Source organism: Lonchura striata, chromosome 2, assembly GCF_046129695.1.
Source record: "Lonchura striata isolate bLonStr1 chromosome 2, bLonStr1.mat, whole genome shotgun sequence".
Lineage (NCBI taxonomy): Eukaryota > Metazoa > Chordata > Aves > Passeriformes > Estrildidae > Lonchura > Lonchura striata.
Window position 1 is genome coordinate 31,876,131 of NC_134604.1, and position 25,979 is coordinate 31,902,109.

The 25,979-nt window shown below is 41.3% G+C and overlaps 1 protein-coding gene across 1 annotated transcript in view; it reads right to left on the reverse strand.

Moving 5' to 3' along the window:
- Positions 1-25,193, reverse strand: part of GUCY2F (guanylate cyclase 2F, retinal) — a 34,782-nt gene extending 9,589 nt beyond the window's left edge. The window contains exons 1-14 of the mRNA XM_021533990.2: positions 24,419-25,193; positions 23,220-23,521; positions 21,391-21,745; positions 18,061-18,145; positions 14,092-14,188; positions 13,457-13,591; positions 11,823-11,903; positions 10,659-10,835; positions 9,575-9,731; positions 8,057-8,206; positions 6,028-6,176; positions 4,426-4,589; positions 3,930-4,122; positions 3,673-3,847 (exon numbers count right to left, since the gene is read on the reverse strand). Of these exons, the coding sequence (XP_021389665.2) occupies positions 3,673-3,847; positions 3,930-4,122; positions 4,426-4,589; positions 6,028-6,176; positions 8,057-8,206; positions 9,575-9,731; positions 10,659-10,835; positions 11,823-11,903; positions 13,457-13,591; positions 14,092-14,188; positions 18,061-18,145; positions 21,391-21,745; positions 23,220-23,521; positions 24,419-25,157 (2,959 nt within the window). The 5' untranslated portion in view covers positions 25,158-25,193. The remainder of the gene's footprint in view (positions 1-3,672; positions 3,848-3,929; positions 4,123-4,425; positions 4,590-6,027; positions 6,177-8,056; positions 8,207-9,574; positions 9,732-10,658; positions 10,836-11,822; positions 11,904-13,456; positions 13,592-14,091; positions 14,189-18,060; positions 18,146-21,390; positions 21,746-23,219; positions 23,522-24,418) is intronic.
- Between the last annotated feature and the right edge of the window lie 786 nt (positions 25,194-25,979).

Sequence of the window (25,979 nt, forward strand, 5' to 3'; positions counted from 1 at the left end):
TATTACAAGGACTTGAGCAGCATGGATCAAACTGGATAAAACAGCAGGCAGAGACTGCTGGAGATCATGAAAACCCAATTTAAGGGGATTTCTTTTCAACTCTTGTCAGTGTACCTCAGACAAAACACTGTTCCTCAGAATCTCTGACAAGTTAATTCCCATCCTTATCAGTACTCTCTACTTTGTTTCAAGCTTTTCAGGAGAGGAACTATAGGAATTACTAGAGGAATTTTAGTTCAGGTTTTCATCTATAGGCACTTCTATACACAACTGTATAAAAAGGCACTGTTGATAGTCTCAGCCAAGGACCTTAAGGTTCCCTAACTGGTCTTTATTGTGTGCATGCTAATGTGACATATAACAAAAAAAAATGTCTTGTTGGTGACTTCTTATTCATGCTTCAATAAGAGATTTCCCTGAGAAAACACTATCTCACAAAAAACTGCCTCTCTTCTTTTTGTGGTGATAACATGACAGCAGCAGTCCCAAATCTAAGGACCAAAGCTCCTTCTGTAATAGATTATTTGGACAGGACACAAACAGATGACTCTGAATGTTGAGAAAACAGCCCTCACTGAGAAGGATTTGTGTTCCATTGGTTAGAGCATGGTGCTAAGAACACCAGGGTCGTGGGGTTGATCCCTGTATGGGCCATTCACTCGGGAGTTGGACTTCATCATCCTTGTGGATCCCTTGCAACTCAGAGTATGCTATGATTCTGTGATTCCATTTTAAGAAGCACATATAAAGGCAGATGAGCTTCTACTCTAGTCAGTGGAGACCAAATCAATGTAGTCAACTGAGCCATAAGAGCTTTTCCACTCCTGCACATGAACAGCTTTACAGGGTTCATGCATATGTCCTCAAAATGAGTGCAGTCTCCCTAAAAGTCCTGGAAACAACTCCATGTGGGTACCTGAATTCATGTTCCCTATTCAGTCGGTGCAGTCACTCAGCCACTTCTGCACAAAGATCACAACACAAGAGATGCAAGAGTTTTAGGGCGAGGTGTTATCTTTCTAGAATACTGCTTTTAAGCCTCTCCCATTGCAGAAGGCTCTCAGCTCAAAACCAACCCTACCATATAAGCATTCCCAAAATTACACATTCCCTGTGTTGAAAGCATCTAAGACTTATTTTGCTCACTGCCTTCACCTCCTGTGTGTGTTCCCCCTTTTCCAAACAGCTTCAGCAGAAGGCTAAGAGAAACTTTCAATGGTAAATCTCCCACAGTTACAAGTTTCAGAGGAAACCAGACGCCCTGTGATGAGGACATTATGGCCTAGTTGCTTAATTACACAGGTCCATAGGTTTGCTTTGAAGTGTCTCTTTGCCAGGGCTTGCAAGGGTCAGTTAACGAAAGTCTCTGGCTGAGACTCTGCAAACACCATCAGCAGTGCTGCAGAGTTTAAGAGTCAAGATCAAAGTGCAGGGCTGACTGCCAGAGAGCCTGACTGATACACAAATCATCTTCAGCCTCCGTGGAAAAGCTTATCTTCTCACCACTGCTCTTGCTGACTGTCCTGCTCCAGCCCAGGCATGGATAGCAGGAAAACAGCTGAGTCAGCTGAGTTGTCCTGGATCTGCAGTGAAGTCAGAAGAGGACAGCCAAGCTTCCAGGATGTGTTTAAAGCAGGGGAGAAAATGCAGACAAAGCACTGGTCTTTTTGTCCTCTTTGCCTTAACCATGCATTGCCACAAGCAGACCATGGGCATGGGCCAGCAGAAGTTCCCAGAGGTGCAGCTTTCTCTCGGGGTTGAAAAGACATGGGCAGCCTATGCCCAAAATGCATTTACTGCTTTTTCTGAGAGGCATCATGAGCTCTTCTTGGCCCCAGTTTCCAGAGAGCAGCTGAACTACGTGACTGGGGGTCACAACCTTTCTCCATCCTTTCCAGCACAGTGAAAGTGTCAGCCAAGTTCTTCTCTCCCCCAAGAGCTTCCCCAAGGCTTTCATGATGCTGATCATTCCCTCTTCATGCATCTTTTCTCAGGAGAAATGGGGTCTAGGGTTAATCAAACTCAGCTGTCAGCTCCGTGGCTCAGAGAGCTGGTTTGCTTTGGAACATGTGTTAGTGGCTGCTCCCATGACAGCATGATGCTGCCAGATGTGTGCAAAACAAGATCTGCAGAGTCCTCTGCCCTCTTCCTCTCACACCCAATACAGCAGTTCATAGCAATTCTGCTTTCCAGATACCCAGAGTTCATAAAAACAACAACAAAAAAAAAGTTACTGCCCCCCTGCAGACACCACCCAGGGATTAATTTTTTGGCATGGGAGATACATTGCAGAACTGGTGTCAACAGGCAGCAGCAGATGTTGCACAGCAAATTCCTCTCTTTCCATGTTGGAAATATGCTGCTGGTGCTCCAGGGACTCCTGCTCTGGGCAAGACAATCTGCAGCCATAGTCTCATTTAATTTCTGACAGAGTATATAAAACACACAGTGTTCTTGCAATTATTCCTTAATGCTTTACACTTCTGTGAAGGGTCAACTAAGAATTACAAACTTCAAAGAAAACAGTAGGAAGATGTGTTTCAGAGATAACTCCAGAAGAGGATCTTATAAGGTCAAGGATTCATAATACTGATTTTAATTCTGCTAAAGTCACAGCTCTGTTCTTGGGATATTCTGACTGAGATACTTCCTTTACTTTGCTTCTGTCTCCCACACATGTACATCAGGGACTAGGATATTGATATCTGCAAAATTCTTGCACCCTAAGGCTCCAAAATTGTGGATATTATCAGATAAGCAGAAGGATAAAATCCCATATATTATTGGTTCAGACTCCTGGGCATTCTTAGTCATTGTTTGGCTTCCCACAGTGGGCAACACCTGGTACTTTAGAGGAAGAGGCAGGAAATCTGGTGACAAATAGCTGGGAAAAATCTATTAATGGTTGACTAAAAAATGTAAAAAAATATGAAGATTCATATATCTTATATAAATACTGATTCATGATAATAGCAGATGTATTTTATGTATTTTCCTATATTTAAAATAGTTTTACCTATATAACTGTAGTTCTACTGGTTTGGATTTTTTTGTTTTATTTTGGAGTTTAATTACATTTTGTATATATATATATATATATATATATATATATATATATATATATATATATATAAAAAGGAACTTTCTCCTTTCATTTTAAACAAGCAACCTTTCTGTTGATTGAATACATTATGGCTTCTACATCAGAGATAATGTTTTCTTTATAACCTTTTCTTAAGAGCTGCATCACATTTTTCTTCCAGTATATCCTACCTGTAATAAATATCTCCAATCTTTTAGTGCTTTCACTATATATGCCAGTGTTTCTGTGCTTTTTCATTCCAGAATAGAGTTGCAAAGACATCACTGATGTCCCACCTCTGAAGGTCCTATGCCGCATTAAAGGGCTATCTATTCACAATGAAACCCTTGTGACTAACATGCTAGATGTAGTTCCTGGCTGGGACAGAATACAAAATTTTTTCTTAAAATAATACTAAGCCTCCACAAACCCTCTCTGGGCTGTTTTTTTTTTTTCCATTTTAACTGCCTGGTTGATGTGGACGATTTTAAGGTGCCTTGTAAGGCTGTTTTTTGGAGGGCAGTCATGAAGAAAGCATTCAGAGTTGGAAACACAGTTGAGAAGGGGCTCTCTGCTGTTCAGCTGCCTACCTGTGTGCAGCCCAATTCGTATCCTGAGGGGAATGTCTGGCATGTGCCTCATTTTGAATGTTCCCACAGCACTGAGGATGTCCAAGGACATGTTGGCGATTTCAGCTGCGTGCTTGTTTCCGTTCCGTTTTGGGAGCCCTGAAGCAACCATGTAGGCATCACCAATTGTCTCCACCTAGCAAATAGCACTACATTAAGAAATAAGTATAGAAATTGAAAAAGATGGAAAGGAAACACAGAATAAAGTTACTTCTCACCTTGTAAACATCATGGTTTCCAAGAACAGCATCGAACAGAGAGTAAAGGTCATTCAGAAGGTCAACCACTTCTATGGGTTCACTGAGGGCTGAAATGGATGTGAAGCCCACAATGTCATTGAAGTAGATAGTCACCTGGTCAAAATACTCCGGTTCCACTGTGCCACCAGTCTTGAGGGCTTCTGCCACTGAACTGAAATAGCAACACAAAGAAGATGGCAGGGAACAAACCCTGTTTGTTTCTAGTGCATGCTCAAGAGCTCAGACTCTTGTTTTAATGTGTTGAGATGTTCCACTACATGACTGTAACCAGCATTGATTAAGAGTTTCTTACTTTGATTTGAAGGTGCTTGTCAAAATTGATGATCAGGTCTACAATGTTGCTTATTTTTGGAGAAGGGTGTTGCTCTAGATATGACTAGATATGGACTTGTTTTGGGGTGTTTTTGGTTTAGTTTCCTGGGGATTTTTTACCACTTAAAGTACCAGTACTTACGGTGGAAGCATTTGTGACAGCAGTTTTTCTGTCTTCTGTTTTTCAACCTCTAGCTCTTCAGTCCGCTCACTGATTAAATCTTCCAGGTTGCTTGAGTACTGCTCAAGCATCCTGAGCATCGAGTCAATTATATTGGTCTTTTTCCCTTTGTTGATGGTTTTGAACTGGAAAATCAAACTGGAGAGTTATTTGTCTACCATTGCTACCACTACAGCACTCTGAGTTTGGAAAGAAGTAAACATTTCTTTGGAAGTGTCATACTAAACACTGGCTTTTTCAATTGAAAGAGTTCAAAGAGAAAGGAAAACGTGAATTAGAAGGTGAATTTGCATCAATCAGTGAGATTTAGATGAAACATAAGCTTACAGTAGTTGTCAACATGTATATTGTTATGGAGTCTTGTCAGGCTGCAGATTTGCATTTATTCCATGAAAAATCTTTAGGGTAACTTGCAAGATTTTGCATTCAGAAGCACAAAGTTCAGGGTGTTAGCAACATTTAACAACCTTTTTACATGTTACAGCACTTAAATCCATCTTTGCACACTTACATCCATGTGTACTGCTACCTCCATTCCAAGTTCTTCATTGAGTTGTGCTTTCTCCTGCTGACCTGAAGTTGAGCTGCTGGAACTTTCAGATAATTTGTGGTTTTAGAGGCTACCTTAGACTCAACAGTGGAGTCAGCAGATTCAAAATTATTCACAGATTCATAGAAGCAAAAGTTAAAAATTATGGATATTTGTTTACCTGGTTTGAGGAAATGCCTTAAAGTTGTGTCTGGGAAGGTTTATATTGGATATTGAGAATTTTTTTTTTCACAGAAAGGGTTTGTAAAGACTGTTTGGAACAGACTATTCAGGATAATGGTGGAGTCAGGATCCCTGGAAGTGCTCACAAAACATGTTGATGTGTCACTTCATTACATGGCTTAACATCGTACGTGGTGGTGGTATGGGGTTAATGATTGACTATCTTAAAATTCTTTTCCAACCTTAATAAGTCTATAATCCTATGATTTTATAAGAACACAGGAACTACACTGCTTGATCAGAAACGGGGGTTATTTTGCCAGTACCTGTCCATGACACTGGCCAGTAACAGATATCTGGGAAAGCTGTTTAAACAGGCCTCAGGTATAGTCATATTTCCCTGGGACAATCTCCAAGCTTCCAGCAATCTGGAATTGAGACACCTCCTAATGCAAATGTTGTATCTTTGTCTTTAACAGTCTTTGGTGAATTTTCCTTATAGTTATCATTGAAACACTTCAGAAGACTAAAAGAAAAATTGGTCTGAAGGTGGATAATTTACAAATCTATCATCTCCATGGGACTATCTGTGCAGGTACACTGCAAATGTGAAGACCTGAAGCCCATGTCCAGGCTGCTTCATCATTTCTAAGCCAGGACAAGTCTAGGGCTCTGAAATGTCTTCATTCTTTAATAACTAAGTTAAAGCAAAAAAAAAAAAAAAAAACCAAAAAAAAAAAAACCAAGAAAAACCACAAAAAAAAAAAAACCACAACCACAAACCTAAACAATAAAACACTTCCCTGCCAAGAACAAACAATTGGATTACATGAGTTTCTTTATTTACTGACCTTATGAAACACCTCCTCAAAGGTTGGACGTCGTTCAGGGGCTTCAGCCCAGCATTGCTTCATTACCTGGATGCATGTCAGGGGGGCTACCTCAGGAGCTATGTTTGGCCGACAGAGGGGAGGGGGCTTCTTCACTTTCTTTATAATTTCTGTGGCAAAGAGAAGAAGGGGAAGCACATTGTAAGATTGAAGGTCTTGATATGGGCAAAGGACATGGACCTTTTCATCTGTCCCTGGCTTGTTTCTTCAGCTGCCACACTTAGTCCTCAGCACCCAGTGTCTGTGCCAAATGGGGCTGGAGGTTTCTGCTTTTCTCTGTCTGGAGTCTCTTGATTTAAAGAAGATTCATCTGCCTTGTCCCTGGAGAAACAGGTTATGAGTAATAAAGTGGCTGGATGGGGGAAGGATGTGTGACAGATGGATGTGAGAGCCTGAAGGCTTGTATTTAATGAAATTGCCTCTGACTCTCTCCACTAGGACCTGCAGTCTTCTAAGGCAGCAGAGGTTTATAGCTGACCCCAGACAGGAAGGATGCCAGCCTCTGATGCTTCATCATTAACTGGGAGCCAGGACGTAGGAGGTTGGTGGGAGTGGCGACAGCGGAAAATATGTTAAAGGGGAGAGGTTGAGTTCAAAACAGTGTCTGGGAAATGACTCCCTGTCTAGAGCTGCCTTCCTAGAAATAAGGCTTGTAAGGAACTGGGCTTGGGTTTTCAAACCCTGAGAAGTTAGTCTTTTAACACCCACCAAAGTTATTGTATTTGAAATCTTACTTTGCTCAGTGCAGAGAACACAAATGGAGCGAAAACCTCTTTCTCTGGCAGGAGTCCTGCTGTTGCTGTGAGTAACCAAAGCTTTCCAGTATTTACAGCTTACTTTAAAGATCTTTGCCTCATTCCCCAGACTCTGCCAAATGAACTAATCAAAACATCTGGCCCAAATATTTCCAGGGACAGCCAAGGGGAAATGCCTTCCCCAGATTGTTTTAAAGTTCACAAGCAAAAACTCCTTAGGATTGACACAATGAGTAGAAATTCATCATTTTATCGGGTTAGAAAACAGAACTGATCTGTGTTCAACATTTGCTGGAGGTTCTACAGGAGGGATGTGGTGGGGGAAATCTGTTAATTGCACCATAGTCTACATCATAGTCCTGCTCTGATTTACAGAGGGGGTATGTCATTAATATCATTGTGATTACATTGTGACAACAGCTTCAGGCACAGAAAAGTCAGAACCCTATTTTTCCTGCTGAACTGGCACATACTGAATTTTCATACCCCACTTGATGGTTGTCCAGCTTAAAATGTGTTGAGAATGGGCTATCACTGAAATCAGCTAATTTTAGATTGTTGTCACTTCCTCCCTGTTTAAGTGCTTGTGACCTGACCCTGACTGCAGTGGATTTGTTCTTCCCATGGAAGCACAACATGGTTATACCATGAGCAGATCCTAAAGACTTCACCTGTTTGCTGTTTATGATATACATAAGCAAAATGATGCATTATTTCAACCTCTGTTGAAGACTGAGTCTCTTTAAAAAGGAAAGGATTAAGGAAAAATAAATGGGCAGATGGACAAAATAGGATGTTGGCAAGGGGTCCAGCTCAAAAACGTCAGTCTCCATGATGGACAAAAAAGGGCCAATGAGTGGGAAGAAAAGGAGTTTCTAAGCTATGGGAAATTCTGCCCTCAGATTTCACCCCATACTCTGAACAGTCCGAGTTTGCACAGGGTGTACAGGAGGTTCTGCAGAGGTCTGAAGATTCCTGGGGAGCACCCAGAAGCCTGATCCCACTGAAAACAGTGATGAGACATGTACCAAGGCTGTGATGAGACATGTACCAAGGCTGTGATGAGAACTACACATTTTGATATTTATTATGAATGTTGTATTGAAAACAGACTTCTGCCACTGAGAAAGGTCATGAGACGAATACATTATTGCCTTATTAATAAAGGGAGTTGGCCAGGCCTTTTATAAGTGCTCTGCACAAAGCCTTAAAAATATATTGTAGTAGTTGCCTACCTTCAGCTGAGAGTTCTGATGTGCAGTAAGGTGGACCCCGAGCCACCACTTCTTGTAGGATGATTGCAAAGCTGTAAATGTCCCCTTTGATTGTGCCTTTTCTGCACATGTCTGGGTCCCTCAGTAACTCAGGAGCTGTCCAGAGCAATTCTGAAAAAAAATCAGGGCATCACATTTCTTACATTTTAACTCAGACTATTGCAAAGTAAGCACTTAAATGAATACCTTATTTCAGTAATTTGATGAAAGGTTGGAAAATACTACATTGTTTACTGAATCAATTATTTTACTTCTAGTGGTGTGTTATAAATACAAAACTTCTGTGCTGATAAAAAAAAAAAAATCCAAGTTTTACTCTATGGGTTTTTTTTAAAACTGACATACCAACAATTTGTATCATATAACACCAGCCATGAACTTCAACATAAGAAGTAATCTCACCACTACCAGAAGCTTTAACACCATTTTTTTGATTGAAAATGTTCCTGAGACAAAATATTGGCAGCAAGTCTTTAATTTCTTGTTACAGTTGTTGCTCTTTTATAAAGTGGCAATTAACAACATATTTTCTGTAGTTCTTTTTAGATTAAAATAGTTCCTGTAAAAGCAGTTTATGACAAGCTGATGCACAGTCTTTATAACCCAATAGTTCAAGTGACAAAAGACACAGTTGTAAAACATATCCAGCTTCATGAAGAAATGAATCTTCAAACTGAGATTTTGTTACCCTGGTAACTGTGCATTCTGAGTAATGGGGATATGGAACATTTCTGCCACTGCAAACATGTTTATCTTCTGTAAGGGAGGAGAAGAAAGCCTTCTGTCTGACAAGTGCCGTATCTGAGACACTGAAAAGGTGTAGGCATCAAATCCAATGACAGAGGGATCAATCATGAAATACTATTGGAGAACAGGTTTCAAGAATAAATTGGGATACAGAGGAACCCAAAAAAATGGCCAATTTAAAGAAATCCTGTCCAAATCTCCAAACCTGGTCCCATGAGGGCTGTTCTTAAGTGGTGGGAATTTCATCTGGCAACCTTTGGTGATTGGCATGTAGAGGACCTATTTCAAAGAGACCTAATTTTGTGTTTTAGATTACTTATTTTAAAAAAAAGGTGTCTTTGCATTTGGGCTAACACAAAAATCTAAATATAGGATTGGATCTAAGGATGTAAAGCCATTCTACTGGCTACATTTCTACAGAAATTCAGTACTGGTAAGATTTCAGGGACAATTCAGTCCTTCTCCAACTGCAAGAAGATGAAGTTCTGTCCTTGCTTACAGTAAAATATATTTTCTTTACCACATCACTCTGTTATTCACTTCACTTTCAGGCAGTCTGAAAAAACCTTTGCTTACCCTTTCTTATAACAATGCATGGTAAGGGGGAAACTAGATGTAGTGAGATTGAGCATGAAAATCCTTGTGTGGCCAATGGCCTGAAATTGTATTAGGACAAACATCTCTTAAATCAATGGACAAATATTAAAAAAAATATTTCCTCATCACACCTACCTTCTGGGGATGGCTGAATATAGGGGCATTTCTGTGCCTCTAAGATCTCATTATAACCATAGTCAGTGATCTTCAGGACAAACCGGCCATCCACAACACAGTTACGAGATTTGAGACGTCCATGGGCAAAATCTCGGTGATGCAAATATCTGATTCCCTATGAAATACAAAAGAATATCCAGGTTGTTCCTTAAGAATTATCTTATCCATCAACATTCAGAGACACCAAGCCAATTCATCACCTCAGATGGCTTCAAATGCAGCATTGACTCTATGTCAAATGCAGTAATGATCGAAACAACAAACTTGGAGAGAAGTTTAGAAACTGATTAGGCAAATGAAATAGGTTTGTCTGGACTCTGAAGTAGTAAAGGTCTGACAACTTTAGAAAGAGTCAAATGCCTCCCTCTGTAGCCCTACATCTCAAGGCACCCAGAAGTGCTGCTTTTAGGCAAGGATAAGAAAGTGGACAAAAGTATTACCAAAGAGTTAGGTCAAAGTAAGTAATGAAGGAATAGGTGTCCCTACCCATCTCCCTCAAGGAGGTTCAGAAGGGGGATCACAGACTACAAGAATGGTTCTGGTGGTCTACTCTCTGGAATCCACCTGTCCCAGATTAGTAGTTCACCATTAAGACATGAAAACATGGGACATGATTGGAAGTGTGAACACTGCTAAAGGGACCATATGTGCAGCCATCCTGTGGCAGAGGATGGATACTGTTTTGTTCTACAGTGGATGTGCTTCTGATTTATGACAAAAAAGGGCCTTTGCAAAGAATAAATGAATTTGTCACAAAATTCTTTTTTCTTGCTCATCCGTTGCAGACTTATAAGTAGTTTTAGCATCTTGTTCTGCTGCGTGCTTGTAGTTCTATTGCCCCAAATGGTGCTTCTCTTAGATGGAAAAAAAAAACAAACAAGGATTAGAGGTCTCCTTTAAAGACTGATACAATCCAGTTTTCTTTTACATCCAGATTTGTTTTCCCTGTGTTATTATAAAAAAAACAACATTTTGAATGAAATAGCTTAGTCATCATAAAAGCCCCCTTCAGATCACGCCTCAGCACGAGCAATGGATTTACTTTAATTAGATCCATCACAAGAGAGGACTTGAACATCCAGTCCAATTTCATATCCTCATTTCTCAGCAAGTCCTCCAGGCTGCCTCGTGAGCAGTACTCCGTCACTATGGCAAAGATGCCGCAGTCTGAGAAAAAGCCCAGGAACAGATTCACATTTTCATGACGCAGATCTTTCATCTGAAACAAGACAGTGAACCACAGTGAGACCAGATCAGCCAGACATCTGCTTGGTAGCTTCTTAGTATCACTTGGTACCCTTTTCACACTTGTACTCCCAAACAGCCTTCCACAGAAAGATGGGGACACAAACAACCTCTCTGGTGCTTATTTTTGGCTGCTCAACACTCTTTTCAAGCTTTATTCTCCTTAGTCTATCCATTAGACAAAGAAAGCAAGCTAGAAAAAGCAAACTAAACAGAAGTTTATGTTTTGTTTAGACAAATTGTATTGAATCTTTCACTAGGCCAGAAGGGCTTTGCTGGGGTAGATTGAGCTCAGCATGTGGATCTTGCTCTGAACTGGAAACAATACCACACCTAGGGAGTCCAAAGTCATCTACCAATCGTGTCTTCAGAGACATGCCCTGGTAAATTTGTTGCTTTTACATGCATAAAAATGCCACTATGTCAGCAATAGCTGTCAACAACTAATGCCCTTGAATTTAGAAAACAAGCAGCTTTCTTGTCATTTGTAACAATAAAATTGAAGACCAAAATTAAGCATCTGAGAGGCATCTTAGGTAGAAACACAAAGCAAACTCCAGAGAAATGCACAACTGTGTCTGTGTCAAACTGTCAACATATAATACATGAAAATATCTACCAGTGCCTCACGCTGTGGAGGGATGAGTTCCCCAAACCTTCCTTGCCTTTGCAGGAAAGGTCACTTGAAGGATTTTTTATACATTTGACACTGCACCAGCTTGGAAGTGGAAGGTTCAGGGTGGGGTTTTACAAGCTGCTGACTGTCATATGGATCTATGGTAAATTTGTCAGACACAGTCATGCATGGCCCACTCTACACATTTCACCAGACAAGACTCATTGACAACCACAATGCATGATTTAATGGATAGACATGAGACAAGGGCAACAAACACACCCTGCATCCAAAAACATCCCCTGAGAAACCTTCCCTCCACATGTCATCATCCCTTTTTCCTACCTTCCTTAAGATGCTGGTGGAGCTTTGCCTCAGACTGTGAACTGCTCCTGTCTCAAATTTTTTCAGCCACACCTGGTCTCCCTGTCCACAATCACAGAATCAGAGAATGGTTAAGGTTGGAAGAAACCAGTGATGGACCATCTAGTCCAACTTCCCTGCTTAAGAAAACATTATCCTAGAGCACATGTCACAGGATTGTGCCCAGGCAGTTCTTCAATATGTCCAGTGAGGGAGACTCCCCATCCTCCCTGGAATATCTGTTTCAATGCTTGGTCACCTGCACAGCTAGTTTCTTCCTTATGTTCAGGTGGAGCTTTCTATTCAGGTGCACCAGTTTCTGCCTTTTGCCTCTTGTCCACTGAGAAGAACCTGGCTCTGTCCTCTTGACATGCTCCCTTCAGATAGTTATAGACATCAGTGAGGTGCTCTGTCTCTTCTTGAGGCTGAACAGGCCCAAATCCCTCAACCTTTCCTCTTAAGAGAGAAGCTCCAGTCCCCTAATCCCAACAAAGGTGGGTGACTGACAGAACAAAGCTCTGAGCAACGGTTAGCATTGGGATCCAGGTCTGAATTTCAGATCCTTGATTTTGAAAGTAGCTGGGGATTTTTAAGGTTCTTGGCAACAGATTACTTATATACTGAACCTGAATAAGAATATCCACCGCAAACCCTCAAAGTAAGGGGTGAGGCAGGACCTTCACCTAGATCACAATTTCATGCCTGGAAGGTTTCTTAATGTCTGATAAACAGTAAAAAATGGATTAAAAAGGAAAATAACTCTGACTAGAGGCTTTTCTCTGGCATTAATGATTGATCAAATTTATTTTGCCCCTCTTCAGGAAAAGTTACCATGCCATTTTTTCAAAAATCTGCATTTTCTGGAAAAACCTGATGGATGGGGTGAGTTTTCTTGGCCATTGCCTCTGCTAAGCTCCATACAGTCCTATTGACACAAAGGGGAATTTGAGTTTCCATTACTCTGTTTGGATCCTGTCTTTAAGAAAGTTCCTTATTAGAGATGTCACCAAATAAAGACGTCTTGTAAGAAAGGTTCTTTATGGTGCCACTGCCTCAGGTAGTGACTTTTCTGACAGGACCAGACTGGCAATGTTACATGTGTATGTTGAATATTCCCATCCTGCATGACTCCAGGTGTCAGGGTGAGGGCTGGGACAGAGTTGCCTTAAACACTGCTAAGTCCATGCTTGGGAGTAACTTATTGTCATACTTAGGCTTTGTTCAAACTATCTCCATCCTGTGACTGTCGCTATAGGACACGTGAAAGCACAACGCGAGCCACCTGCTATTTGCAGGTTTATTTTCTGACTCCAGCTTTTATACTTTTCCAAAGGTGACAATGGATTGGAGAGTGAATGGGCCACCTCTCCAAAGACATTGGACAAACCACTAGTACATCAAGTTCCTCCACCCCCACGAAGGAATGCAAAACAATATGTTGTTTATAGAAATTGCGTGGGAAAGTTTTCTAACAGAATGTAAACTCAGAAGGCTTTAGAAAATCTTAAGAATCAGGGCGACATGGGACCTACAATACTGTAGCCAAATAATTTTCCCCCTGGAGCAGTCCAGTGAACAGAAGCAGTGAGAGAAGGCTTCATGAGGTCCCTACCTACCTCATACAAAGCCACATTGGAGGTTTCATAGGTAGCAACTGTGCTTTTCAAGGAAGTGGAGCGGGTTACGGATTTCAGGCTTCTGTTCTTGACTGCTATGCTGTTTGCATCAGTCAGACTGTCCAAGGTCAGCCTCTGGAAGGCAAGGAAAGCAGATGCTAGGCAGTTACCACCTTTGGGTGTAAACCTCCACTCCAGCTCTGCCTTGCAGCATGGATTTCTAGGTAAGAAAATCATGGGAGTGTCTCCCAGCAGATCACCAGCTCTGGGTATGAGCCAGAATGGACCAGGAAGGGTTCCCAGTATATTTGAATGCAGACACTTTATTTTAGATGGCAAGATGGTTTATCTTTTTGGACATGCCCTATGGCACACCATCCAACCTCAAGAACAAAGAATAAGCCCTGGCAGCTAGAGGAAACATTACCAAGGCTACGATTTTACATCATCATAGAGGCTCTGACATCTAACCTGAGACTTAAAAGCACTCAGCACATGGGAAATTTTCTAATGTGCCGGGGAAAATGACATGAAGAAGTGAAATGACCCTTCCAGACCTTCATGAATATGAAAATATCACTCAGCAAATCTGTTCTAGAGTGTCCCACCAGATTCCTTTTATGATAAGGACTCACCTTTCTATGTAGCTCTGGGTTGATGAAGATGAGGTCATCCAAGGTCAGTATGATCTTGTTCGGACCCCTGAAAAGCTGGTTGTTCAAGATACTCTGCCTGCAAGAGTTGGAGAGTCACAGTTATCAATTTTAGGTAGTGTGTTGGGTCTGACTGAGGTAACGTTCACAGCACTGGTGTTGATAACAGATCAGTGCTACAGCTGAGCAGCAGTGTCCTGACATTCCTTCCCCTCATCAAAGGGGATGAGAATGAGCAAGATCCTGGGGAGGGAGACAACCAGGACAGCAGACCCAAATTAGCCAAAAGGATATTCCATACCACATGACATCAGCTCAGATATATAAGCTAAGGGAGAGAAGAGGAAGGGGGGCATTTGTGAGTTTTCAGTGTTTGCCTTCTGAAGGAACTGTTATGCATGCTGAAGCCCTGCTTCCCAGAAGTGTCCAAACATTGCTGCTTAAGAGAAGTAGAGACTGATCTTTTTCCTCTTCAGCTCTTGCATGCATAGCTCTCCCCTTGCTTCTTTATTTTTGCTGTAATAAAACTGCCTTGTCTCACCCTGCTGGTCATTCTACAGCTTATTCTCTGCCCTGTCACAGTGGGAAAGGGAGTGATAGCGCAACTGAGTGGGCATCTGACACCCAGGTAGGCAGCCAGTTTATACCTCCTCTGGCTTCCCTGCACTACTGGACCCTGGCTGCAGTGCTGCATCCAGCTCTGGGGCCTCTGACTTATAAAGGTCATGGACCTGTTGGAGCAGGTCCAGAGAAGGCCATGAAGATGATTTGGGGGCTGGAGCACTTCTGTTATGGAGACAATTGAGAGAGCTGGAGGTGTTCAAAAGAAGGCTTTGGGGATTCCTTAGAGCACCTTCCAGTGCCTAAGGAGAGGGGCTACAAGAGGGGTGGACAGGAACTTTTGACAGGGACATGGAGTGACAGGACAAGGGGGAATGGCTTCCAGCTGAAAGAGTGCAGGTTTAGATTAGATATTAGGAAGCAATTATTTTCCGTGAAGGTGTGGAGGTACTGGCACATGTTGCCCAGAGAAGCTGAGCCAGCCCCACCCATGGAAGTGTTCAAAGCCAGGTTGAATGGGGCTCTGAGCAGCCTGGTGTAGTTGAAAGTGTCCTTGCCCATGGCAGAGTGGTTGGAACTACATGATCTTTAAGGTCTAAAATGGTGTAGGAGTGGGGATGGGCATTGGTGAAAGCAATGGACAAATCACCATGCCTTGGCAAGCAATTCATTCCCAAGTCATGAATTACCCAATTCAATGTGGATAGCAACAAAAGATATCATCTCACAGGGTCTCATTACAAATAGACAACTGGATTTAATCTGTTTACAAATATTAATCAGATATGTATTAAAGCCATATTTTGTTTTGCTCACTTTTATTTGTCATTTCCCAGATCATTCTCTGTTAGGAGACAAAAGCAAGTTTTATTAGTCTAGCTGGTCTGGTCATACGCAAACCACATTTAGACACATCAGCCTTTCTTAGGGCCTGAAGCTGAATCGTAGTTAATTTATAAGAGTTGCCTGGACACAAGTTACTGTCTAAACATGCTATCTGAGTGTCTATATTGTAACATGGTGCATTTTGAAATACAGAGCAAGACGTGCCCTTCTAATGGTCACAGTTTCATACAGAGGGAAAAGCTTCAAGGGATGAGCAGTATGGCACATGTGACATCACACCTCATCAGTTGGATCCCATTGCTTAAATGGACATCAGGGTGTAACACTGAGCACAAAGCAGCTGTATAGACAGTCAAAACCTCTCAACCAGGAGCAGAGAAGGGAAGGGAAAGCTCCCCCATTGCCCTCAGTGTCCCTTCTTTTGCTTAAGGAACTTTATTAACACTACAGCAGATGACTGATCTGTACTCTTCTAAGTGTTTCCCTGATGAGGTAGACAATAGGGATTTCTTTTGTTGATGTTACTGTAGAAGAACACCACCACACAAAACAACCCCAAATCACCACAATTCACTTTTCCTCTCAGTGTATCATTCTGGACATTTTAGAAGAGCAAGGGCAGCTTCTTGAATCTGAAAGGAAGCCTTGGCCACATAACCACAGGCTTTACTTGGGATGATATTTCTCTAAACACACTGTCACAAACCACCCAACTCATCTCCATGAAAAAAATAATCACTTATGTACCTTTCACAAGTCCATCTGAAAAACCTTGCTGGATAAATCACACCCTCTCCCTAAGCAGGGAGGAAAACATCCCTCTGCCAAAAGCTAAGCAGTGAGAGTAGAGTGACTCATTTAAGGTCATGCTGCAGACCCCTGAAAGAGCTAAGACCAGAGCTTCCACATTTCAACTCAGACCATGCTGTGGTTTAAATTTAGTTCCAGACATGCCCCTTCCTAATATAAATCATTGTCTGAGTCATGCTGGACTTTTTCTTCCCTAGCAGATGGCCATACATCTTTTCTCATGACCAAGCCTTCCCAAGCACAGCCTGCCACTTGTGGAAGAGCTTACAAATAGAGTAGGCAGAAAGATTGTCTTTTATGTACTTAATTGTAGAGGCTGGTGGCTAGGGAACAGAGCAAGTTTTCAAAGAGTGGGTGGATGGAGGCAATCTCATCAGTGTCTGCAGTTGTATCAGAAGCAGCTGTGTGCTGAACGAGGGGAAACTGTTTGGGGTGTTGCTTGCTGGGTGGCCCTTATATCTGGGTTTGGAGGGATGACTCAGGAGTGGAGTCAAAACAGGTCTCAGAATTATTGGAGAGGCAAAGTTGGAGAGAAAAATTTCGGAGTTCTGCTCTGCTGAACTCCTTGCTGCTCAGTAAATATGCCTTCTATTTTCAGTCTATTTTCTCTCTAAATTTGGTAATGTGGACATCAATAATTAGAGACAAACTACTCCAGGGGCTGCAGTGACCTTGCCAAGTGCAATCCATAGCTCCTGGACCAACCAATCAATTCTGGCACATTTCTACCTTGGATATAGAGTTGAGACACATATGTGACATGTAATTATGGGAAATGATTCCTTCCCCAGAACACTACTGCCTTTACTCCTAAGATCTCATACCCAGACCAGTACATATATAATGGAAATGACTAGGGAGCTGAACCCCAGTTCAAAACAGTTAGTGAATCAACTTGATAATAACGATGCATCCTAAATATTTGCTTCAAATTCTCTTCAGAGGTATTTTCTTTCTTTTTAGTACATGGATAAAATACAAAGGGTCAGCCTTACATGTTTCATAGGAAACATGATTATATTAAAGACAGAAATTCAGGCAAGAATGTTCTGGAGTAAGAAAAATACTTGGTTTCAACCCTCATGTTCTCATAACAGATTCCTGTCTTTGGTTTTTATGTCATCCTTTGCACTTCTAAAGTGATAACCACCTTCCTAATGCTTCAGAAATGTCCAGCAACAGACTGCTGGAGCAGGGGAAGGGTGTGAGGAGTCCTTCCCCTCAGGAGGAAGAAGCAGCAGAGGCAATGTGGGATGAACTGACTGCAGTCCCCACTCCCTGACCCCTGTGCCACTGGTGGAGAGGAAGTAGAGAATTTGGGAGTAACTTAAGCCTGGGAAGAAGAGAGAGATGGAAAGAAGGTGTTTTTTAAGATTTTATTTTTTTTCTCATTATCTTACTCTAGTTTAATTGGTAATAAATTTAATTTCTCCACATCAAGTCTATTTTGGCTGTTGTGGCAATTGGTGAATGATCCCCTCCTGACCCCATCTTGACCCATGAGCTTTTTGTTGTATTTTATGTCCCCTGTCCAGCTGAGGAAGGGAGAGTTAGAAAGCCTTTGGTGGATGCCTGGCATGTTTCCAGGGCCAGCACACCACAAATGTGAAGAGATATGTGGCTGGAGAGCCAAGAGCAAAATCAGACCTTCTGTGTGTGCATAATCTAAACTGCTGGCTAAAGCACACAGAAGCTAAAAGTGTCACCAACTCAAATAAATGTTACAATTCTCACCTGATGAGAGAAGCCAGGCCCACAGCACACAACACCAGGACAAATAACAGCATTACTCCCAACAAAATGACTGTAGGTTCAATTCCTGTGCAAAGATGGGAAAAGAATCAGTGAATTAGCGAATCATTTTGATTTAGGCAATAATATTAAAAACATCAATATCAGGATATTGGATTACAAAGTCAAATATACAACCAGGAGAATGCCGGAAGACAATTTTAATGCAATGTTTGTTTATGAATACACAAATACTTACTAACTTGGTGAACATAAGACTTCAGCTATGCTAATTATTTATTTCCATGCACTTTTTTTTTTTCTAAACCAGACTTAGAGCTGTGGACCACTGGAAAAATAGTTTTTCTTCAAGTAAATAAATAGACTAACAGTAAAGTATTAAGTTTTAGAGGACGCTTCTGCAAAGTTCAGAACTTTTTAACATTTGGCCCTTTTCTCTCGAGAAATTGAAATGCAGAAAAATCCTTATCTTGTGGTATCAAACCAACAGCCAGGGTGAATCACTGGCCCATCTGGGCTTTTTCATTCTCTGCTGCAGATTTCTAATGCTGAAAAGAGAAGAAGAGGAGGAGCAGCAGAAAGTTGATGTTCTCCTTGACACATCCATCAGCAGAAAGTACTAGAGACAGATTCTTTGCTGATGAGTGTGTTTGCTAGAGAGCTAAGGGAAGCTGATATGACTGCATAAGCTAAATTCCAGTGAGAACTATTTGCTATGTCTGTCTCTTCTCTTTTCTAATTTTTATATTTATTCTGTTTGCATCCAGAGAACTATAAACACAAACAAACATGGAGAAATTCAGGTTAATGAAAGATTCACGACTCTGTGTTACACTGGCACCTATCTGCAAGCACCGAGACCTAGAGCTTTCCAGTGAAAGCTGAAGGCATTTTGAAAAATTGGCATTTGTTTCAGGAAAAGTCAGAACATATTAGCTGAAATTTCACTGCTTCAGTCTAGAGCCCCAGGCCCTGATGGTTGTCACACAAACACAGGAAGAGGTTTCTCATGAAAGCTGTGGCTGCCCCATCCCTGGCAGTGTACAAAATCAGGCCTCATGGGACTTTGAGCAACCAGGTCTAGGGTGGGATTGGAATAGATGGATGGCCTTGAAAGGTCCCTCCCAAGCCATACTATATTTCACAGCTAACCAGAGGTGAAAGTAAGCTAATTATGAGCTTATGGGAAAGAGCAAACTTACAGCATGCTTGAGGGAATTTATGGGATTGAGGTAAAGTCATTAGAGGATGCTTTAAGGGAACTGTGGGAGCACATAAAACTTCTTCCAGGATCTTTAGGGGAAAGGGCACATATGGGTGAAGGGAGAGATAGAATGGGTCGGGAATACTCAATTATGTGAGAGGATGGGGATGCTGGTCACACATAATCACGTTGTGCATTTTTTCCAGGCAAACCCTTCACTTGATCAGTGCAGTCATTCCCACCTTCTTAACTCCATCATTTTTTCCTAGGCATCTGTGCTCTCTGACTCTGTATGATATTTACAGACTTAACATCAACCTAACTAACAAGGAAGGTAAGTCCTGGAGTCAGGTCCTGCAGAGACTGAAGGGTTTGAGGGGTGGCTATGAGGGAATTTAGGTTTGGACCATCTCCCAGATATGCATCTGTAAGTCTGAAGGGATTGAGGCTGTGAGATCTGGTATCAAGCTTGGAGTCTAATTATGAGGTGCATAAGAGCAGCACCAGGCCATTTTTGATGTCCATGTCCCCACAGTGCTGGCTGTGGGTAGTGGTGCCTGTAAACAAATAACTCTCCTGTATGTGTTACTCTGCCAGTGTTACTCTGGCTGTGCCTGCAGTGTGTGTGTGTGTCCGTGTCCTGGGAACACCAGCTCAGCCCTCTCCTGGTGAACCTGGAGTTAGGAAGCACAGCAGCCTGACAACTTCACATCCAACATACCTTCAGGTCTAACTTCCTACAAAAGCTAGAGTGCGGCTTGTATTTAATTCTAGCCATAAAGTTCAGCCTCTGAAATTCTAACAATCATAATAAATTACTGTTTAATTGACAGATGCCTAGAGCTTTATGCTTTTGTAAAGGTATGAACATAAAATCGATCTCTCTAAAAATCAGTGTGATTTTTCTATAGACTGCAATGAGATGCTAAATTGCTACATTTTTCCTAGGGGCACTGCAAAATTAGATATACGATAGCATTATACTTATCTCTTCTATTGCTTGTATTGCTTGCCAGTTGCTGTAAGATCAGTACATCTCTAGTTTTCATAGAGTGACACTGATTTATGTGTCAGCTCAGTTATGGCTAAGCCAAGGAGAATGGCTTTCTCAGCTACTGAATGAAATATTCCATGATGTGGTTAATTTCATCTGTTTAAGACATAGGCGTAAATCCTTAGTATTATAAGTAAATATGTCAAGAGGATGTTAAATACCCTACCCTGAGATTTTGGCTTCCCTGTGAGCTTTAAAACTGCACCATAGTTGCCTCAATTCAAAAAACAATAGGCAAACCCAGTGCTCAGTCTGACAAACCTAGGAAGCATCATAGATATCTCTGCCCCCAGGTCTTTGATTACTACGTCTGTTATTTACAATAACTCAAATTATTTTGAGTAATTATTATCATTTTTTCTCAAGGAGATGAGCTCTGATGGTCCTTCTCATTGCTACCTGAATGAGGAAGCAGGGTTTAACAGGCAGGATGCTGAGAGCATCTGCGCTTGTGCAGCTCTCTTAGGCTGTCTTCAAGGCAAATCCTCTTAGTGTCCTGTCCCTCAGAAGGACAGAGACACAGTGCTGTGTGGAGCCTCTGTTATATAATGGTTACTATTAATATTGGCAGGTGTTGAGTGTTAGACCCAGAAAACCCTTTTAACACATAACAGTGGTTACAACCTTATTGGCCCAGGAGAGTAGCGGGATTAATGGCTCTGGAATTGTTGAAAAAATTGTGTAGATGTGATATCTAGTGGTGGGCTTGGTAGTGGTAGGTTAAGGATTCAATGATCCTAGAGGTTTTTTCCAACCATAATGATTCTATTATTCTATGATCTAACAAGCAATAAGAGAATATTGTGGATCGATGGTGTTACCTCTGCACAGGACTCCCATTATGATGGGAACAGCGTGATGACTGGGCATTTTTATATCAGATCCTTGAATTTAGACTTTTCTGGCTGGGGAGTTCTAATTTAAAGGGATAACCACTTGGAGTTAGAGAAAAGATGAAAGAAATGAGAAGCATGAACTCAATGCCATTTCACTCTATTTTTGTTGGTGGTTTGTTTTTTTTTTTTTTTTTTTTGGTTTTTTTTTTGTTTCTTACCTTCAGTGCAGAGAACATCTGGATCAAACCAACAGCTGGAGTCTGGTTTGGGTGGAATTTCATTGGGAAAGTGGATGGCCTGGCCTAGGGACAGCACAGAGCCTGAAGGCATGTCCAGCAGGTGGGTTGGGTAAAATTTGTTCCCATGACCATCTGTGTCCAGTATCACATAATTGTTCAGCCCCTTCCCATGGCTGTCTGTCTCTACTCGGTGACTAAATCCAGGGAAACTGAAGTTTTTTGTGTGCTCAGCTATGTTGGCTCCTGAGGCTCTGACTCCTTTCCTCTGTGCACTGTCCATAGCCATTGCCATGAAGTAAATGGCATCATAGATTGTTCCAAAGAGTGGAGAAACCTAAAAATACAGGAGAAGTTGAGGATAAACTGCTCCTAACCTTCAGTTCGAGTTTGGTGGCAAAAATATTTTCTCACTGGCTAAGTTTTGAACTTAAATGCTGAGACAACAGAACATTAAGGCTTACAGAGTAATGGGTTTGAAGAATTCTAGACCAAATATATGCATGACTTTGAATATCTGTCTTTTCTTATGGTGGATTCACAAAATTCAATTTCAAAATATTTTAAAACCACACAAAATTGCATTATGATGGGAAAAGCCAAGATTCTGAGCCTGATGTTCAACTGAAATTTATCACAAATTTATCCTGCCTGAAAACATTACACTAATATCTTCTACAAGTAGAAGATCAAAGTCAGAGGCTCCATACCAAGACAGGAAAAGTGTTGTGCCCAAAGAATTGGTATTCTTGGTCAAAATATTATTTATCTTGAAGATGCAAAAATCCTACAGCAGAGCCACAGCTAACTTGCTCTGTGAGGTAACAGAGCCCTTTCTATTTGCATTGCCCCCTTCCATGCCAGACTGGATTTAGGAAGCTTTTACACAAATGGTGACTTTTTCAATCACATAATCATTCACAACTGGTGGCTGGAGAGAGCTTATAGCCATACACCTGTGAGAAAAATGAGGTGTGCTCTTGGAGCCACAGAATCTGACATTTATGGGATTAATTGATCAGCTGTAGATATCTGAAATGAAGAACTTGACACTCAACACAGTTAACCTGGGCTCTCATTAAAGTGAACGGAAAGAAATTAATGCTTTCAAGACATGATTCATCTCCTTCTCAAGTAGATTCGTGCAGATCTGATAAATTATTCTTTAAAAGTACTTGTAATTTTTTTGAAATGTCATAGGGAGATTTGAAAAATAGCTCAGCTGAGTCCTGTATCTCTTCACCAGCATGAGATCCTCCAATTCTTCTAAATCTTCTCAAGGTAAAAACTGATTTGGTTTTTAATAGGCTACCAGCGACTTTTAAATAATCATGCTGACAAAGAGTAACTTTGACTATAGTGCTAAGAAGAATGCAACAGCAATGATCTTAAATATTTCCCTCTAGAAGTAACCAGTATTTCTTTAGTCTCTCTCATCTCCTCAAATCCTCAGTCATATGGATGTCTTATTTTATAACAAACTCCATGGACTTCATCCACCTTAAGAGATGCCTTTTTAATTCAAGCTCATTGCAGCTAGCACATAGCAACCCAAATCTGAGAGCCTCAGACACAGCCCCTTTTTCTTGAATTCCCATCATGGTCCTACAGTTGAACCAAGTGAGTTATATTGCCAGACATCTGGGAAAAGTGACCTTTCCAGATGAGTGCAGAACACATTCAAATTTCTCTGTATTTTTCTCAAAATGAAAGTGTGCAGGTTGGGTTGACTCTTCCTGTACTTTTTCTGCAATTATTGCTATGTTTCCTATTGATAGGTCCCAGAAAAGCCCAAGAGGAAGAATATTTACCTGTGTGGCTTCCAAATCCCTGATTATTTCACCACTTTCTTGAGCTTCCCTGAATGCATCATAGAAAGTCCTTTCTCCGGACTCCAGTGTGATGGTCAGCACAGCATCATAAGCCTCCCGGAGCTTGCTGTCATTATCAAAGACACTGAATGAGTTGTTTTGGTAAGGAAGACTGTACAGCAAAGTGTCATAGGGAACAAAGATGTATCTTCCATCTGCTAGTCCCATTTCCTGAGCTTTTTTGAGTAAGGCGGCCTGTTCCTGCCCTCCGATGAGAACAGAGTGCATGCACAGCAGTATAACTGGAACACAAGGACAGTGGAGAGTGTTAGCAATCTGCCTGGGGTTTTCAACATGAAATAGCCTTCCCCCCACCAATAAAAGAGCTGTCTGAACTACTCTATCAGGTCAGATTCTGTTGTTACGTGTTGAGGAAGCTGAGAGTCACGCCCATTTTGTTCAACCTAATAAGGAAGGTTGTGGGTATTAACCAATTCTGGAGCTGTAAAGAGGGAATGGAGAGAAATTTTGATGGAAGTGAGGCACAGGTGAAGATGATGGGCAGTTGTGGTCATTGTTGTCATTGACCAAGACATAAGCTTTCCCTCTCTGTGCCCTGAGCTGACAGACACCACACATCTGTAAGCAGTGTCCAACCTCCATACACTCAGCCTGCCACCAAATATACAGATTTTAGGTTGACACAACTCGGTTGTGTTTAAACGTGGTTCATGCTTGACTGTCCCAAAGTTGGTGCCTTTTCTTGCAAAATGTAATGGGGCCAATGTCTGGTGGGGAGATCTGAAATACAGGACACAGCATCAAAGCAAGATTTTTGATTTTGATATTGATTTTTGATATTCCACAATACAAATCACCTTTAATACAAAAACTTCCTATAAAATCCTCTTTACACAAGCCAAGCCCAGAAAACCATCTACAAAATATTTTTTTTCAGACAAGCTGGACCCAGACTTTCAGGTTGTAGTAGATTATTTTGGTCTATATTTATCACACACAAAATGTCCAGCACTCCTTTACGTGAAGCCCTGTCTGCATTAGTATCAGAGATAAAATTCTGCTTGACTTAAATAACTTTAAGTTTTCATTCTCTAAAGTATGTCCATTGGGTAACAATGACGTCCTACCCTGGGAAAAAAAAAAAAATTATAAAAAGGAATGAGACTCAAAACACTTACTTTTAATGTTATTAACTTCTTTAATCTTGTTCCAGGTGTCTTCAATGCCTTTTTCTCCCTTATGCACCGATGTAACAATGCCTACAGGTAGCCCATGATTCCTGAGTGCAGTTGCTGACTCCTTGGCTGTGTACATCCAAATATCATCACTGGATGCAATGATGCCAACATGAGCCCACTTAAAATATTTCATTATTGTAAGCAAAATTTGGGTTGGAGAGGGCAGAGTTCTTGCAAATGCACTATAGCGGATGGTGGAATCCAGCTTATAATTGATGCACATCCATGAGAAGATAGCTTTATTCCAGTTTTTCCCTAAATGTGCAGCCACCTCACAGAAGCCAGGGTTTAGAGGGCCTATAAAAGCTGAGGAAAGCTTTCTGAAGTCAATAAATCTAACCAGAGCTCTTGGTGTCTCACATTCTTCTTGCAGGATCACATAATCCAGTCGGTGGCCAAGATCTAGTGAAGGGTCTCTGCTTATTCGTCCCACAGCTAACCTGGCAGCCACATGGGGAAAGGCTTTGGAAAAGAAGGGGTCACAGTTCCAGGGTCCAAGCAGTCCAATTTTAAAGATAGAGCAATGTGCTGGGGAACAAAGTAGGATTATTCCAAACAGCAGCCACAAGAGATCCTGGAAGAATGTCTTGAATGTATTTCCAGCGTTGAAGCGATGCACTCTGATGTGCCTTGACAACACCCAGGAGGAGCTGTTAGGACCCCACAGGAGAAATGGCATTGTTTCATAGGTGATCTGCACCAAGTTCTTCAAGAAGCCAGGCAGAGCGTTACCAGATGCTGGAAGGAAAGCAGATTACATTGCCTTTCACCATAAGTGTTTGTACTGTGCATGTAGGTACAGCTGAGTCAGCCCAAGCTTCACAACAACTCTCAAGGCACAAGTCTTTGAGGAGCCAAACCCACAAACAGACACGTGGACTTGCACCACACCAGCCACCTCACCATGCAGAAAAGTGTCCAACCAGTGTCAGACGTGCCATAACCCTTAAATGTGCACTTACATAAACATTTTTATATGCTTTACAATATACTCTGAAACCAGGCAGTGAAGAATGAGTCTGCTTTATTTGCAGCAGTAAATACAACCTATGGATACACCCTGCTTCTGGTTCCTAAAAAAGACAGTTTCAAAGTCATGGAGACAAACACCCATACAAAAAAATTAAAAGCTGAAATAAGCTAGGCCAACAGCTTCCCTCAAAAATCCTCAGTGGGTTGTGAATATGAATCAGAGCCCATACAAAGACAAAAACTCACACACAAATATATAGACACACATATTAATATACTTAGGGATACATATGTATGTGTATACAATTTTAAAACTGTCTTGAAAAATTTTTCAAGGGCAACTCAGAGTCTTTTAAATCTGGCAGATTGAAAGGTGGATAAATAAATAATCATAAAATGAGGGGAATAATAGATAAAGGAATTTAGATAAAGAACTGCTAAATAACTGTCAGGTCAAAAACTTTGTGTACACTCTTGGCTTCAAATATTCTTGGTTAAATACTAGAAGCCATAGGGTTGTTTGGGGCTT